General features: G+C 40.7%; 1 protein-coding gene across 1 annotated transcript; it reads right to left on the reverse strand.

The window, feature by feature from the left end:
• Positions 1 to 4,439: 4,439 nt before the first annotated feature.
• Positions 4,440 to 6,334, reverse strand: LOC102708147 (serine/threonine-protein kinase OXI1-like). Its single transcript, XM_006652378.3, has 2 exons — positions 5,870 to 6,334; positions 4,440 to 5,760 (listed from the first exon to the last, which is right to left on the reverse strand). The coding sequence occupies exons 1-2, from the start codon at positions 6,301 to 6,303 to the stop codon at positions 4,806 to 4,808; spliced, it is 1,389 nt and encodes a 462-aa protein (XP_006652441.2). The 5' UTR covers positions 6,304 to 6,334; the 3' UTR covers positions 4,440 to 4,805.
• Between the last annotated feature and the right edge of the window lie 12,727 nt (positions 6,335 to 19,061).

A 19,061-nucleotide genomic window follows, 5' to 3' on the forward strand; every position in this document is an offset into this window, starting at 1 on the left:
CTGTACACGTTTAGGCCCCTTATTTCTCTTCCCAATTGTAGTGGTTGTACTTTCATGATATTCTCGTTTCAAAATACATGGCTATTTTGCTACGCTAAAATAAAATTTTTGATCAATAATTATTTTATTGAGTATAATATGCATGACTTAAAATTGACTATATTAAATTTGTATTAGAACGAACTTTCTTATGATTATTTTTTCTCACAAACAATATATTAATAAATTATTTTTTGTTAAAACGTTATATTAAGATAAATAGGACCTATATTTTATAACAGAGAGAGTACTCGGATGATCCTATGTGTTCCAATAAATCAGTCATTTTGTAGCATTTTTTGTCGAGAGAGAAATATCGATCGGCCAGTCTTACCAGTACGTGTGAGGCCATGACTAGTAGGCTGCATATTGATCGGTAATAACGCGGGGTTTAGCTTTCTAATTCTACCCAACGGGGGATTGAAATTGTCGGTAGCAGAGCAGGGACAAGAGAGGGACCTGCCCCTACCACAAAAACAACCGGAGAAAAGCTCTTCAGTCGCCTGCACGACCTGCGGTAGGCGCTCCAGCTCCTCACCGTTTTTCGGCCGGGCGCGAGAAGAGACCAGGGAGACGCGACTGACGCGTTGAGATTTGCGAAATTGGATAGTCCAAGAAGTACTCCGTCTGTTTCATAGTTGACTTTTTTTTACTCGTAACGTTTGTCCATTTGTCTTATTTAAAAATTATGAAAATATTATTTATTTGCTTGTGATTTATTTTATTATCAAAAGAATTTTAAGCATGACTTATCATTTTTTATATCTGTACTAAATTTTCGAATAAGACGAATGGTCCAAACAAAAAATCAAACATCTTGTATTACGAAACGGAGGTAGTAACTGATTTGAATATTTTATAATGATAGAAAGTGCTATAGGAAGTAGAGCGTAAGATTTCTTCATTCTAATATCAGGTAGAAATGCGTGGCATTTTCCAGAATTTCGGATGAAAAATACGAAAATAGAAAAAAAAGACAATTTCCATTCCCGAACGTTACAAAATAAGAACAAGATATTCTAAAAAAACAATAAGTGGTATAGTATGACTTAGAAACTCCATTGTAATCTATAAATTCCTTAATATTTTTAATCTTATAAACTATACTATGTGTCTCCGCAAATTGAAGTTTAATAGTCTGTCGTCCTTGTCCACAGAACATTTTTGGGTCGATTGTTTAGCTTATTTTGAACAAAAACTAAACTGTGTATTTATAAATAAAAAATATTTTTTGAATAAAAAATTATATACTTGTTATTAGCGATCTAAAAATAAAGTCTAAAAATAAACTATGATGAAAAAATTCTAAAGTAGAATCGAAAAGATGGGGTGATAATCCAAAGTAGCAAACTTAGGTGACAAATCATCCATTTTATTCACAAAAACCATATGCTTGTCACACAATCAAACAATCAACTACAGCATTTCCCAGGTGAATCCCGGATCTATACGCAAGGATTGCCCGGAGGTTTGGCCGCCACCCCGCCACAAGAGGATATAGCTGATGTTGCCGTGCACTCCTTTTGCACGCTGATTCCAGCATAAAGCACCATTTATAATAACCTCTCTTCCCGCATCCCCGGGTTCCAAACAGCGAATAATCGCCAGAAAATGCAGGTGCGCGCGGTAGCACACACGACACGTACGCACGAGCAGGACGAAGGAAGCAAACTTGGCACGGTAAAACGTCTCGAATGCAGATGCATCCAAGCATCCAACGCCGTGGCAATGGCATCGGTGCGGGCAAGAAAGAATAGTTGGTGGCCTCGGAGAGGACCTATTCGATTCCACATCGATCTCCTTCAGTACCCTCTCCCGTCCCACTCGCACCCAAGGGCGGCACATCGCCACATATATATGCTAACCCCACCTAAAGCAACAAACTGACCTAACCCACCCGGCCCCGTCAATCTCGACGTGCTGCGTTAGCAGGTCGAACCCCAATTTTAGGGTGCGTTTGTTTTACTGCATTTGAGATGAGCCAGGTTGACAAGATACAAGATTTCTTTGCTTGGTTAGCTGCGTGTAAGTATGAAGTCTCGCTCATCACATGCATTAGACATAGCTCAGCCAGACTCCTAGGAAACGAGAGCAACATCCGTTTCTATCCAACCTGACTGGAGTGCAACTAGATTAGCACCATCATTAAGGAGTCATTAGTGTAGATTATGTGATATTAGTGTATATAAATTTATATTAAGAATAGATATGACACATTATCTATTAAACTATGTTTCTAAAAATTAAAAAAATTATTGATATTTTTTCACATCAATACTACTTATGCAAGATCTCCAACCCAACCCACCAAACAACATCTAAGCAAATACATACACCATACACCAAGCAAGCAACCAAACAAACCTCAGTTGCATTTCACTATCCTGGCTTAGCTTATCCAACCTGTTTTGCTTGAGCCTGGTTGCATACGTCATAACAACCAAACACACCCTTAGCTGCCCTCGGCGTCGCTCACGCTGCCCCCGACACCCGACGGTGTTTGACCCATTGAGCGGAAGCTGTAGCACTTAGGTAAAGCGGCGATAATACAAACAATATATTTATAAATAGAAAATAATTTATATATAAAACTTTTATATATGTAGTTTCAGTGACTTAAAAATTAAGGCTAAAAATAAGTTTTAATAAAAAACCTAAAATTAATTTAAAATTAAAAATTAAAAATTAAAATTAAATTTATAAATATAGACAGAAATGAAAATACTCGGATGAAAATGATTCATCCAACGGGAGGAGCAGCCAAATTACGACGCCACCAACCGCGCGGTCGCGGCACGTGAGGCGGCGCAGTCACCGCTTAGAGCAAGTTAAACAGTATAGCCTACTACTGGCTAGAGACAATTAGTCAATCTAATAGTTAATTTATACAATAGTTACATATAAAATATTAGTATATAATCTCGCATGTCATATATACTGTGTCCTGGAGTCCGTGGGTAACTGACTATAAATTAGTAGTCCATCTCTCTTCTCTCTTCTCTCTAAAATATACTTATAGCTGACTTATAGCCTACTATTATAACTGCTCTTACCGCTGCTCCGAAAGACTTGGGCCGGGCGGATCGCTCACTGCAGTACGATGTCAGTAATTAATGGAAGCCCGATCGGAATGCATTCAAGCTCACGCATTTGGTACAGCAGTGGCCGGTGAGTGGAGCTGGAGCGGGAGCTGCAGCTGACTGGATCGGAGATGAGGGAGACAGTGGTTGGCCAAGTGGGTGCCCCTGATCCCCCCCGGAGTCCTGAAAACTCTCAGTCTTTCACTGTGCGGGCAGCTCAACCCATATGTCAGTCACATGGAGCACTGGTGTCCCGGAGCGATTTACTACAGTAGAACTAGCATTCTGCAGGAATAAAAGGAGGTTATGTAAGGGCTCATTTCGGATTACAGGTTTTTATAAGATTTTGGAAGGAATGTTGTTATGAGGTTTTGGAAGGAATATAGTTTATTAGAATTTTTTTTCTTTTCCTACATTCGGGTTGCAAAAATCAATAAATTCCTTTCTCATCAATTGCACATAAAACTTACATAAAAGAATCCATCAACTTCAGACTCATATTTCTTTTATTTTCCACGTTCCTATACCCTTCTTGTAGTAGTACATTAGAAAGACATATGGGTGATTGTTGGCATTTTTACAACATATTTGTAAATAAAACTTTTATATAGGTATTATTAGATATCCAAAAGTCAATGCTGAAAAAATAAACTTGCGTAAAAAATTCTAAAATTAACTTTAAATTTAAGGGTAAAAATAAATTTTAGTATATAAATATAAGCAGATACGAAAGATGATGGTGATATCTTCTTTATTCATGTGAAAACATTTTCATAGAATCACATTGAAAGGCAGTATAAGCTTGCTTTATTGCGTTGGTACATCTCAGAGGGTGTTTGGGACAATAGACTAAACTTTAGTCTCTTGTCCCATCGAATGCTTAAACAACTTATATAAACACTTATTATAAATAGTAAACATATACTATTAATAAAACTCATCCATAATCTTAGACTAATCCGCGAGACGAATCTATTGAGCCTAATTAATCCATAATAGCCTATATGATGCTACAGTGAACATGCTCTAATTATGGATTAATTAGACTTAAAAAATTTGTCACGCAAATTAGCTCTTATTTATATAATTAGTTTTATAATTAGTCTACTTAATTAATATTTATAATAAGCATCCAAACATTCGATGTGATATGGGCTAAAAAGTTTATCACCGTCCAAACACCCCCTCATTTATAGCGCAAGAGCAGTTCAAAGCATTACTGCTAAGAGAATGTTACAGAAAATGAACAAAATCATGACCATTTTTGTTAACCCCACCACAAAGTACATGGTGTCCATGGCTACCCAAAGGAAATGGACGAACATAAAACATGAATGCACAGATAATAATTAGGCATTTTTTCTGTTCATTATTCATTATGTACACTCTTCAGTAATCCCCTAGCTTGGACAGGGAATTCCGGAAATGTATCCAACCAAAAAGAAAATAAAAGGGAAAAGGAGAAAATACTATACAGACTGTACTCCATTAAACACAAGAGCAAAGTCGATTTATGTACTCCACCGCGCCGTACTACTTTCTCCTAATTATGTCTAATAATATAGCCCATCTAATAATAAGGACCACCATAACAATTCTAGTCCACTGAAAAAAACAAAATAGCTATGCATTTTTCTTTTCGAAATAAAAGAGAGAGAACACTAAAAAGAACTCAATAGATGTAGCTCAGAAAAATACGGCTAAATCGCCATCTTTGGACGGATCTCTCAACTGCTCGTCGCCGGCGGCTCCACCTTCCTCCGGCAAAGGCTTTTCCGCCACCCCCGGCACGGCCCCGCCGTCATTGGCCGCGAACACCTCCTGGACGACCTTCTCGACGTCGAGCACCTCGCCGTCGTCCTCGTTGTCCGGTGGTGGCGGGATGAACGGCGGGCGCGCCACGCGGAGGATGCGGTCCCAGTCGACGCCGTTGAAGAACGGGTGCGCCTTGATCCCGCGCGCACCGATACGCTTCTCAGGTTCCTTCTCCAGGAGGCGGGCGATGAGGTCGCGCAGTGGCGTCTTCTCGCCGACGAGCTCTGGCTGCTTGGAAAGGACGCGGTAGAACGTCTCCTTCCTGTTCAGTCCCCGGAACGGCGTGCGGCCGTAGAGCATCTCGTAGAGCACCACGCCCAGACCCCACCAGTCCACGGAGAAGTCGTGTCCGCTACCGGAGATGATCTCCGGCGCCACGTAGTCCTCTGTGCCTACGAACGAGTTCGATTTCGCTGGCGTCCGCGTGCCAGCGGCGGTGGAGGACGCAGTGGTAGTGGTCGAAGACGACGACGAGGAGGATGAGGCCGTGCGCGAGGTTGAAGTTGGCGACGGCGAGTCCGCCGACGAGGCCGGCTTCGTGGCGCCAACCGAACGAAACGGAAAGCACAAGGCCGCTCCCGGAAGCCTCTTGGACTTCGCGCGTTTCGGGGACGGTGAACTAGGCGGAGGCTCCGGCATGGAATCAGCTGGCGCCGCGTCCTCCTCCTCCGGCGGCGGCGTCGGGAGCCTCGTGGAGAGGTCGAAGTCGACGAGCATGATGTGGCCGCTGTCCTGTATCAAGACGTTCTCTGGCTTGAGGTCGCGGTACACGATGCCGAGGCTGTGCAGATACTCGAGCGCCAGCACCAGCTCCGCCGCGTAGAAGCTGCAATCAGAAGCAAGGATCAAGGGCGAGGCGTCAGTTAGACCATTCGTGTGGGTGGGTGGGGGCATGCGCGAGATGCGGTGATGGCCAAACGGAGCCACGCGCGTACCGGATGACGGAGTCAGAGAACATCTTCTCGGTCTGGCGGCGCCGGAGAGCGTTGAGGTCTCCCCCGCCGCACCGGTCGATGGCGAACCCAACGACGGCGTCGGTGGCGAGGACGCCGCGGAGGGAAGGGAGCAGCGGGTGGCGCAGCGACATGAGCACGTCCCGCTCGAACCAGATCCGCCTGTGCCCATCCCCGCCGCCGCTCCCCGCCTTCCTGTGCCGCGCCGCCTCCCGCGAGACCGCCTTGAGCGCCATGGACGAGGAGACGCCGCCCGCTCCTCCTCCTTCCTCCTCCTCCCCCGCCGCGGGCACGACGTGGAACACGACGCCCTTGGCGCCACGGCCGAGCATGGACACCGCCCTGAGGTCCCCGAGGCTGAGCTGCCGCGGCAACGCCGGGTCCGGCGGCGCCATCGCCGCCGCCGCCGCCGTCATGGCGAGGGACGATCAACCAACCGCCGGAGGGGCAGTGGGGTCGGTGCGAGAAGGGAGGGGCGGGGGGGGGGGGGGGGGAGCAGGGGGGGAGGGAGGGAGCGTGAGATGGGGATTAGTTGCGGTTTGATTCGCTTCGAGGGGGGATTTATGCGGCCGCGGCTTCCTTGGGGACGAAGAAGGCGCGAGAGGCACGCGCCGCACGGTCACGGGCTCACGGCGTGTGCGGTGCGCCGGAGAATTTTTAATTTTTTGTTGTTGAAATTTATGGGGTGTTTAGCCGGTGAAACGAAAATTTTTGCATGTCACATTAAACGTTGACCGGATGTCAAAAGGAGTTTTCGGACACGAATAAAAAAACGAATTTCACAGCTAGCGTGAAATCTATGAGACGAATCTTTTGAGCCTAATTAATCTGTCATTAGCATATGTAGATTACTGTAGCACTTATGGCTAATCCTGTACTAATTAGGCTTAAAAGATTTGTCTCACGATTCCTCACATAACTTTATAATTAGTTTTTCTATTTAATACTTTATTTAGATATTTAAAAATTTGATGTAATGTTTTTAGATGAAAATTTTTAGAAACTAAACGGGGCCTTATGGTGTGTTACGGTTTGGGGGGCTTTGCGCCGTGTCGCGTAGACTGCGAAGAGCCGAAGAGTAACTTTTTTATAAAAAAAATTCTTTGTTTCGGAATAGAAAAGGGGAGGAAATGGGGGGAAATCGAGTGGATTTCGTCGGGTCTACCTGGGACTGCGGTTTTTGGGCATCGTCTTGCGCTGATTTTGTTGGTCTGTACGGCTTCTGGAAGTGACCGTTTGGTCAGAACCGAGACTACTGTACAGTGGTTACAACTCCAGAACTCCGGCTGCGTTTTTTTTTCCTATCTTTCTGCTCTTGGTTTTTCTTTGACTTTAGCACGTTATGTTTTTTAAATCATATAAATATTTTTAATTAGAATTTTACTTTTTATTGATAAATTTATTATTTATATTATTAAATAATTATCAAACAATTAGATGATATTTTTCTCGTTTCATTAATAAAGGAACACATCCGATCATTTGTAACTGTGAACAACGAACCTCGGTTTTAGAGCAAGTATAATAGTAGACTATAAACTAGTCATAGCTAATGTAAAGTAGATATGGAAGAAAAAACAAGTGAGATTAACTCTCACGCAATAGCTAGCTTTATACATATCCTAAGAAAATTGCATAGGTGAGAGAAAAAATAGAGACAACATTACGGTCAATCTATTATGTAGTATGTGTTGATTTTAATGTGAACTTAAGGCATACCGCCTGAAGGAGCCTCAGGTCTCAGCTCATGAGGTCACCGGTAGGCCGCACACCTCTCAACCGAGTGTGATCTTAGCTGAACCTAAAAAAATAAATTTAAATAATCGTTAAATATCATACAAACTATATCCCCTATTTGTAGTGTGCTTAGGATACTGGAGTTTCACGGAGCTTCACGGAGCCGCACGAGACCACATTCTTGTAGCCACATCAACTCTGATAAGATATGGTCACTAGCTACATCATTGCATTGGACATAACCATAAGGCAGGTTTGAAACAAATGTTTCTTTTAAGGCTCCTAACTGTCATAGACCATAATTTGAACCTCTAAATTTAATTTTAGAGTTGTTTTTAATTTTTTTATCCTAGTTTATTTTATAATTATTGCTTTTAAGTTGATGTGGATTGTATATAAAAGTTTAGATATAAATTACTTTCATTGGCAAATCAGTTATTTCATTTTGTTTCCTCGAATAAACGAAACGATGAGAGCCTGATTTCTATTCCTTTCAAATTCAGTGTCTTCTTTTATGTCGTGGATTTGTAAAGGTTCCTATTAATTTAACAACTACAATGGTTTATGATAATATTGTCCCAGATCAAGGAGAAGTGTCAAATCCTCCACTTCCACGAAAAAATATCCAACTGAGCTAAAGAAAAGGTTACGCGATCCAAACAGCCCTTTTTATTTTTGAATTCTTTTTAGTTTTCCAATATGTACTTCTACCACATTCCTGAGTTTTTTTGCTATGTTTTTGTTCACCTGTTTCAAAGAATGTCCTCGGCCCCGTTCGGCAAGGGGCATAAGTGACACATAAAACGTAATAATAGATTAATATATGATTAATTAATTATTAATTATTAAAAATATAAAATAGATTAATATGATTTTTAAAATAACTTTTTTATAGAATTTTTTTTTGCAAAAGATATCGTTTAACAGTTCGAGAATCCATGAAAAACGAGGGTGACCTAATTAACTTATAGGGAGGACCGAACGCGGCCCTAGTTTATTTTTGAAAGTTGAATCTAAAATGTTGTGACTGATCGGCAAGCACAAGAGGCTACCCTGCTGCTTGAATTAGCCATTTTCCAACTTCAACCCAATGGCCTCGGAAAGAGTATGGTGAAAACTATAATAAGAATGCCACTAAATTTTTAGAACATGAACACAAAATGGATCGACAATACCAATATCTGATTATCTAATAAATCTGTACCACACAAGGGTAAGATGGTAATCTTACATTAAGAAGGAGAGAGGCGTCATTCACACTGATCGATTTGTCTTGCGTGTGAGTATGCTTCTCTATCTACTGAGCACACGTGAAGCTATGTCATCATCAATCAACACCTTACTAAGTACTGTCCCTATTTCAAAATATAATTATTTTCATGTTATTTAGTATGTATAGATTAATTATCCTATTTTTTCTTATACTTATAAACTAAAATTTAAATATTCAACTTTTTGAGTAGATTTGGGGTTTTTATCGTAGTTTATTTTTCAGTGATGGCTTTTAGATCACTAGGAGCACATATAATTTTTTATTTGTAAATGTATCGTTTAGCCTTTTCTCTCAGTGAAGCCAGATAAACATCAGTGGTTAATTATAAAATTTTGAATTGATTAGGTTCTCTTTCTAAGTATCTGGCTCTGGAATCATTAGAACAATTGAATACTTCCATTGTGATATAAAATTTGAATTATAAAATTACTTATTTTTAAAACGGGAGAGTAGCAATAAACTACTAGAGAACCCTTTTTTTTTCTAACTGAGATTTGCATGTAGTGTTATCATTGGGCATTTAGTTAATTTTTCGTGTGTTTCTTGCGCAGCAAAATGCCTTTGTTTCTCAAAAACAATAGAGGCAACAGACCTGCCGTTTGGTCCAAAATACCATAACTGAGATTTGCATGTAGTGTTTTCATTGGGCATTTAGTTAATTTTTCGTGTGTTTCTTGCGCAGCAAAATACCTTTGTTTCTCAAAAACAATAGAGGCAACAAACCTGCCCTTTGGTCCAAAATACCATTTGCTTTAAGGGGCTGTTTGTTTAGAGGGGCTACTCTATAAGTCCCTATGTTTTAGTCTTTTTTACTCCTAAAATACCAAACAGAAGCGACTAAAACTATCTAGGTCCATAAGTTCCTAGGGAAGATGCTAAAAGAGATTAAAGGTCTATAATATACATGCTCTACCACTTTAGGTCTATCGTTATATGTGTGTTATATACTATTAAGTAGGTCATTTAATAAGATTTTAGTCTTTTTTAGTCTCTCCAAACAAACAGGGTAGGATTAAGATGGACTTATGTTTTACTCTTAGGACTAATTTTTAGTCCTAGAACTTATAGAAACAAACGTCACCTAAGGGGCTGTTTAGTTCCCAAAAATTTTCACCTAAAAACATCATATCGAATCTTTGGACATCTAAATAGAGTATTAAACATAGATAAAACGAAAAACTAATTGTACAGTTACGTGAGAAATCGCGAGACGGATTTTCGAGCCTAATTAGTACGTGATTAGCCATATGTGCTACAGTAACCCACATGTGCTAATGACGGGTTAATTAGGCTCAAAAGATTCGTCTCGTGGTTTACAGACCAGCCGTGAAATTTATTTTTTCATTCGTGTCCGAAAACCCCTTCCAACATCCGGTCAAACGTCTGACATGATATGCAAAAATTTTCATTTCACAACATATCCGTATCCTGCAGACCATTGCCTGCTTCGGTGCCTTCAGCGAAATTCCAACATCCACGGAGAGCAAAATAATCCCCAATAAGTTCTGAACAGTGCTGGAAGAAAAATGGGAGAAAGAAAAATGCACACGTCCCATAAGTTCAGTTTCTTGTTGGTTGGCTTCAAAAATCTGTTGGTATATTTATGATCTGATAGGAACAGCTTGACCGAACCAATTAAGCAGATCAAGCCTCGCTAACCCTCATTTCAGACTAGAAAGAAGCAGGTGCCAAATTGGCCACGGTCGCTTGTATTTGGTGGCCTGTGGATACAGATTGAAGTTGGATGTCATGCATCTCAGCATTACTACGGCCTTGTTTAGGAGTAGTACTTGTTATGTTCATAAATATTTGTCACTAAATTTTCTATTGATGACTAAAACATGTATGCTCATGTAACCAACGATACATTTTATATCGTTGCAAAGAAAATGTGCTTTGTACTTTCGCTGATTTAATTGTACATGTAAATGATTTTGTAACAAACAGCTTGTTGGTGGGTACTGAGTACGTGCAGGCGACCAGCACGGTAGTACTCCCACGTATATGGCCTTGCCTTAAAGCGAATGGGTATTCAGAATTTTTAGCAATGCCCGCGTTGCACTTTCCGTGAAGTGTCAAGCATAGAAGCATCTGTTACGCTCGGTTGCATATTATAACATATCATAATTATCTCTATATTTAAATAGTGTTAATAAATCTAAATACACATATAAAATATATCTAGATATAATAAAAACATATTGTAACATGAAGCGGAAGAAGTACAAAAGTAGAGAAACTCTTCGTTTCACAATATAAGACGTTCTAGCCTTGTCTAAATTCATATGAATGCTAATAAATAAATATATATATATTCATCAACTGATGAATTTAGACAAGGCTAAAAAATCTTATAATATAAAACGGATGTAGTAAATTTAAGAGCTATGCACCTCTTCACTGTGTAACATTGAGAAAGAGTGCCAGCAGATCCATGATTTAAAGGCTAGGGACGTGAATTCAAATAATTGTTTTTTCCACTAAAATAAATAGGCCCTTACCATGTAACCAAATAAACAATTAAACATCACTCCAGATTTCTACGCATTATTAAAAAACCAAAATAAACACAACTTTTGCGTCGAAAGGACTGCGTCGTGCCTATTGTGCGTCAGAGATGAGGCAAGATTACGCAGATACATACTGTATTCCGTTGTGGGTTGGTGGCTCTGTTCGATGGAGACTAAAAAGGTTTTTTTTTTAATTTTCGTTTCGCCATGTTGCCATGTTGAGGAGTAGAAGTAACTAATCTGCTAAAGAGAGTGATGCGATATAATTCAGCTGAAAAATTATCAATTTATGGTCCATATCGGTCAGCGCCACTGACATTATCCCTCTTTATTTTACTCACTGAAAGACAAGTTGTTGTGCTGTACAATATAGGACAATGCTGCGTGATCACCAGATGGTCCGAAAGCAGTTTAGTGCCTCTCATCTGCCAGAATATCCGATCTGAGTGTGATTGCATTTTTAATTGTCCTCGTAAACAAAATTAAAACAGGGCATATTCCTGGCAGGAAAAAATAAATAAAAGAGCAAAAAGTTGGTTTGGTACTTATTTTATAACTCGTGTACTTGGGTTCTTTCCTCAGCACAAAAAAGGAGGGAAACATGGATTCTTCGTGATTAAAAAATATTCTAGTTTTTCATTTCGATCAGGTGACAAAGATCACATTATCATGATGGCCTTTACAATATTGGTGATATCACTTTCTGCTCGGTCAAATTATTCCCTAAAGCACTGATCGTGTGCCTAACAAAATAAATTATAAATTACAAAAGGTAATTATAAGTGGAAAAGTGCCAACTTTTTGCTACTACATTGGCAAGACAATGTACACTCCTCCGGAAGTGGCGACTAAAGCTTCACTTTACCCCCATCAGTGTACACTCCCCTTTCCTGGCCCGCCTATCCCTGAATTTCTTTTAGCTATTGCGCTTGTGTGTCCAGCAGATTAAACAGTAGCAACTCCATGGCTTAAATAGTTGACGCACTGATTGCAGTACTACTACAACATTATACATGTGACAGCTTCATCTCCCCACAAGCCGATAGTGTTTAGAGATGTTTCAGAAAAGAAGGTACAGATCACTTGAAACTTGAAGCTTTTCCGAGATTTTTTTTGGGGGTAATGATTAAGTCGTTGAATTGGGTCGCAACAACACTTAAATCGGTGCTTTCTTTAGCTAACCCTAACCAATCTTTTGGCCGGGGAGGCGAGGATGGGCTCGTGACAAACGCTAGACTAGACATTTACAAAAGTAGAGGAGGGTAAAAGAGAAGACAGGAGGCGTCTGCGTTCGGGCTGGCTATCCTATACATCGGAAACACAATTGTGGAGATGGAAAGCGACCCTTCCTTCTCAAAATGGATGCAGCCACCTCAGCCTTTCCATGAATGACAAGGACTTGTCATTGCCTCATTGGCCATCAGAGTGCATGGTGATCCCATTTCTCTGTCCCCCCTTTTCCCCCTCTGGTGATCATCGATTGTGCATGCAGAATTGTTGTACAGCTGAACATGTGAATAGCAACCTCAAATGAATGAAAACTCAAAAAAGGGCATCCTGCAGTGTGGAATTTGTGGGTGGCAATATTGAACACACCAAGGGTGAGCAGGTGAACTTGACTCCATATATGTTTGTGCAGCCAAGGTAGCCAAACCATGGCAGGTTTCCTCTTTCTCCCCTTCATAGCATACTGCCGCACCGTGTCAGCAGGCACCGATCTCCACACCCCAAACGTAGTACTCGTCTCCGAAGGGCGCGTTCGAAGCTGACAGCACGTAAAACAAAAAAAAGTCATTTGTATTAATTGAGTATTAGCTTTTGTAAACTTGAAAAATGAGTTAATCTGATTCTTTTAAACAACTTTTATATAATTTTTTTAAAAAAATACACTATTTAACAGTTTGAAAAATATACGCATAGAAAAATGAGAAAAATTTACCTCCTTTGTCAGTTGCGAACGGGCCCGAAGTCCACCATAACTGCAGCAACCTGCCCTGCCCTGCCCTGCCCCATCTCGCGCAGGAGAAAAAGCAAGCGGACGAAGGCGACTCGAGCGAGCCCACAGCCACAGGGCCACCACCAAACCACCACTGTTATGCTGCCCCCCACAACCAACCGTGGTGGGGACGAGACGACACGGCCAAACGTTCGGTTGAGACGCTGCCCCGGCGCGCGCGATATTCCCCCCCTGGGTGTGCCCCCGCGCCCGCCCGCGTGGTTCGGCTAAGCCAGCCAGCCAGCGAGGCGTGCGTGCGTGCGCACGGGGAGAGGAGAGCCAGAGGCTTACGGGTTCCATTGATTGGCCGCTCGCCCGCCTACGGCTTTGGAGGCGTTGATTAGGCGGTTTGGATTGATCCGGGAGAGCGACAGGGAGCTCGACCGGCTAAACTCCTCTCCCCCTCTCTCTCTCCCCTCCTGGCGAAGTGGCGATGGATGGTCGGGGGTACGTGGCCGGTTTGGTTGGCGCCGGCGATGGCAGCGGCGCGCGAGCGCGGGTCCTCTCGTGGATTTTTTGCGTGACGGTGCGGATCGGATTATTCGGTCTCGGAGAGCGCGGGCGCGCGTCCGTGCCGTCCTTCTCGTTGTGCAGCGGGCGTGACGGTGTGTCCGTTTCGCGTCCCTGCGGATCGCCTCGCGTCACTGCAGGATTTCGCCACGCTAGGGACGTGACTCCGTGAGCGAGTGACTGACACTCGGACTGCGTTGAAATTGAGATTTTGAACGGTAGTAACTGATTGGTCGGACCGTCGGAGGAATGTATGGACCACCGACCCTGTTAACTTTGAGGGTAAAAAACTTGTTCGGTTTGTGCGCGTCTCATTCTCTATTGTTATCTTAGAGCAAGTATAATAGTAGGCTATAAGTCAGCTATAAGTATATTTCAAAGAGATAAAGAGGAGAGAAAAGAAATAGGCTACTAAGACATAATGTGTATGACACGTGAGGCATAGTATTATATGTTTTATAGGTAGCTATTGTATAAAATGTCTATTAGATTGAGCATAGATGAATTGAAGCTAGTAGTTGGCTATACTATTGAACTTGTTCTTATCATGTATTCTCTCTGTTCCAAAATAAATAAATTTAAAATAAAAAGATATATTCATGATATCATGAATCTGGACAGATCCTATGTTAAAATTCATTTATGTAACATTCAGGAATAAATTTGTTTATATTGAGATATAGGGAGTAATACGAATAAAATTTAGGAGATATACATATGAAGTCAACACATGGAATTTTCGAATGATCATATCATTAATCATCTACGGGACTTCGATATGATGCTAAAAAACTAACCATAGATTACAGAAGCTGGGGTGGAGACAGGAGTGAGAGCAGTTGGGGGCTTGGGTTGGGGCTCGAGGCCTAAACTTAGGTCCACGATGATCTCAAATCGCAATGAAACCCCTACCAGCATGTGATAAATATGTCGAGACATAAAGCTCCAACAGGAAAGCATTACTGATCAGCTCTAGACACTGGCCCGTTCCGGCCGGCTCCATAGATGCACATGTTTAGAAGAGTTAACAGCAGGCAAAGGGGGAGGACAAGCTGTATATATGTACTTAGTTTTTCACACTGTAGCTGTACCGTACGTCCAGCTAGAGGTCATCAATGCCCAAGCGTCGTTTCCTGCTTCCGCGAAGCCCTGGTGCACCGCTGTCTTTGGCACGAATGCACGATGCATTTAGTGGCCCAACCAGTATCTGCAAGTCCATGTTCCAGGTAAGTAGCATCAAGTAATAATAATGCAAGACTAAGGGGTTGTTTAGTTTGTAAAATTTTTTTGCAAAAACATCACATCAAGTTTTTAAACATATATTTGAAGTATTAAACATAGTACAAAACAAATTTCAGATTTCGCCTGAAAACCGCGAGACAAATCTTTTGAGTCTAATTAATCCGTCATTACCATATGTTGGTTACTGTAGCACTTATGACTAATCATGCACTAATTACTCTTTAAAAAATTCGTCTCGCGATTTCTTACATAACTGTGCAATTAGTTTTTTGGTTCATCTATATTTAATACTTTATTTAGATGTTTAAAGATTCGATGTGATAATTTTTGTGAAACTTTTTAAAAACTAAATAAGACCTAAGCTAATGCCTGGCCACGATTGTCGTCATATCACTTCTAACAATTAAGTTCTAAGCGATTGCTCACTTCTATATACTACATCTATCTTATAATAACTTTATTTTTCGATTTCTTTATCCAAAGTTTGACCATTCATCTTATTTAAAAAATTTACACAAAAACATAAAAAAAAATAGTCACATATATTATTCATGTTTTATCATCTGGTAACAATAAAAATATTAATCACACAAAAAAATCAAATAAGACATAGAGTCAAAGTATTATATCTAAAAGCTAAAAAAAATCTAATTTCGGAACGGACGGGACGGAGGTAGTATCAAGTTCGAAGCGATTGCGTGCGTGCGTGCGTGTTTGGGTGACAAGGATTAATGCGTGTGTCCGGATTAGCTTATGTGGTTAGCACCAGATGGTATTCATTAGCAGGCTAACCGACAGGATTGCGGTTAAGCTGGTAGCAACGTGGGAGGCAATTAAAGTAACAAGAATCTGTGCTGTTTACTGTCACTACTTTTTTTAAAAAACCAAACCAAACCGGCAAGATGATCTGCCGATTTATTTCATATAAGCAGGGGAAAAGACAAGATAATATTAAAAAACAAAAAAAAACAACTCTTGACGAGATAAGTTTTGCCAAACGATTGAGGCCAACAAAAACGACAAAGCTAAGCTCTCCATAAAACGATGAAATAGATCATTTGTGAAAGCGTATCGTCATTGTCAGTCGTCTAAACAACATGACAACTTTGACTTTACAGCAAACATGAATGTCGTCAATCCTATTGTTATGATGGATAACTAGCTCTAACTATAAAAGGTGGGCATTATATTAGCCGAAACCACCAGAGCAGCATATTCTACACATGGTCGATGCCAGCGTACTAGCGGGAGACTGCATTGTGTCATAGTTACTGAGCTTCATTGCACCCCCCAAACAACAAAGCAGCTCCAACTCCACAAAGCAAAAAAAAAAAAAGACAAACAAAGAGACCTACTCAATTGCTAACAGAACACAGAAAGCTAAGGAGACAAGGCCACATCAAACCTACTAAACCTGCACAATAGCTAAGTCAACATACAAGGGCACTAGCGACCATTGCTGCATGAGATAGTTCTCTGAAGCGACGCTCCAAGGGGGACACGACGTGAAATGCCATCACTACTTGTTCAAAATAGAACAAGGTTTTCACTCGGATATTTGGCATGGGTAGAAGGAAATCAGGTCCATAACGACACATCCAAGATATATAGTGGCACCCACGAGTGTCACCGTTGCGAGACAACCAATGGTTAGGGTAGATTTTCACGCACGGTTACCCCTCCATCCTTATGGAACCAAATCGTACAAAATGGTGGACATCATCGGTCATCGACATCACTCATTCGGTTTCCTCGCCACCAACCAAGCTGTTATGTGCTCATTGCTGGCCCCAAAACCAAGCTTGATACGAGCAGATTCGAGCCACGAGTTTTAAGCTTTTTGTCCACCCATAGTTCCCACCACCTCCACCTTTCGTTTACCCCTCTAACTAGATCTGACCGAAGGGGTAATGAATCCTAGGGGTAATGAATCCTCGCACTACAACCTCGAGTTTGGTCATCCCCGTCTTCCACCACCATCTGGCTTTGTCATCCGCCACCTCCTAGCCCCATGCCCTTCCATGTGTCCCCCATCCTTCGGGGTCACAACCTCATCGGGAACGCCGTGTAGCTATTGTTCTTGCTGCCGCACGAGCTTGTCGTCGAGTTGCTCAAGGGGTGGCGGTAGTCGCTGACGTATTCACACTCTTACTACTCGAACCCAATTTAAAATATAGGCCATATTTAGTTCCCAAAAATTTTTCCCCAAAAACATCACATCAAATCTTTGGACACATAAATAGAGCATTAAACATAGATGAAACGAAAAATTAATTGCACAGTTATGTGAGAAATCGTGAGACTAATCTTTTAAGTCTAATTAGTCCATGATTAGCCATAAGTGCTACGGTAACCCACATACGCTAATGAGGGATTAATTAGGCTCAAAAAATTGTCTCGCAGTTTCTAGGCAAACCATGAAATTCGTTTTTTCATTCGTGTCTAAAACCCCTTCCGACATCCGATCAAACGTCTGATGTGACACTAAAAATTTTTATTTCCCCAACTAAACACCCTCGTATTTTCACATGGATCACTAAAACATATTGTTTCGTGATTAACATATAAATTAATACTTCAAAAATAAACTTGATAGATGGCTTACAACAAGCGGTTTAAACAACGAGCAGAAGATTCTTTTTTTAGACATCTCGTGCCCTGCTTGGCAAGTTTCGTGTTTCAAGGTTGCATACTCGTCATAGTAGTAAAGGTGTGATATTGGCCTCTAAGAATGTATTTAATGAGGAACAAATAATTTGCGACAAAAGTCTGGACATTGAGCATTCTTCACATCCTTGAGGAGGTACCATAAGGGACCACTGTTTTCTACTCCCTCCGTTTCATAATGTAAGATATTTGATTTTGTTGCTTGCAATATTTGATCATTTGTCTTATTCAAAAAAATTATGAAAATATCATTTATTTTGCTTGTGACTTACTTTATTATCGAATCGAAAGAACTTTAAGCATAATTTATTATTTTTTATATTTGTAGAAAATTTTTAAGTAAGACAAATGATCCAACGTTACGATCAAAAAGTCAAACATCTTACGTTATGAAACGGAGGTAGTATGTAAAATTTGGTACTTTCTAGTATCTAAGATACTAAGAGGTACTAAATTTTATATAGAAAACAGTGGTATGATACCTTCTCAAGAATGATAAAATTGCTCCTAGACAAAAAGTTAAAAAGATCATCGCCTCAATCTTACTTATGAGCGAATCATTAAAAAAGAAGTGGGAACATGAATACAGGATAAGCGATAAACAATCACAATATTTCGTGTAGGTCCGCTGGAGCTGAGTTGCATGATGAGATCATGATATCCAAGCAGATCGCCAGAACATGGTAAAAGCATGATGAACTGTGATCGGCACAACAATCATTAATGATTAACAGAAGGAATATCTAAACTTCATTCACAAGGAGTGGGAAGGTGAACTGAGAAGAGAAAAGAGAGAAAATGACCACACACTCATAGTTGTTATGGAAGAACCAAAATATCTACTACTTCGAAGGGAAATTGAAAGAATTAAAGGATTTGGCAATTGGCATCATCCCCATGTCTCAAACATCTGGAGGTAACAAATATATGCATATAAGCCAGAATAAATAGTGGCACAATAGGAAAAAGTCAAACGACATATATACAAATGCAATATGAATAAAACTTTTATATATGTGTTCTTACTGATCTAAAAACAAAATCTAGAAAACAAACTAGGATGAAAAAACTTCAAAATCAACTCCAAAATTGAAAATTCAAATTTTGGTTTATATAAGCATAAGCGAAATGATGAGACTGCTAGTAAGTTTACACATAAACCACATATTACTCAACAAACATCATCAGACTATACATTTCTGAATCTATGCAATATTAGACCAAAAAAAAAATGCTGGC

This window comes from Oryza brachyantha, chromosome 4, assembly GCF_000231095.2.
Source record: "Oryza brachyantha chromosome 4, ObraRS2, whole genome shotgun sequence".
NCBI lineage: Eukaryota > Viridiplantae > Streptophyta > Magnoliopsida > Poales > Poaceae > Oryza > Oryza brachyantha.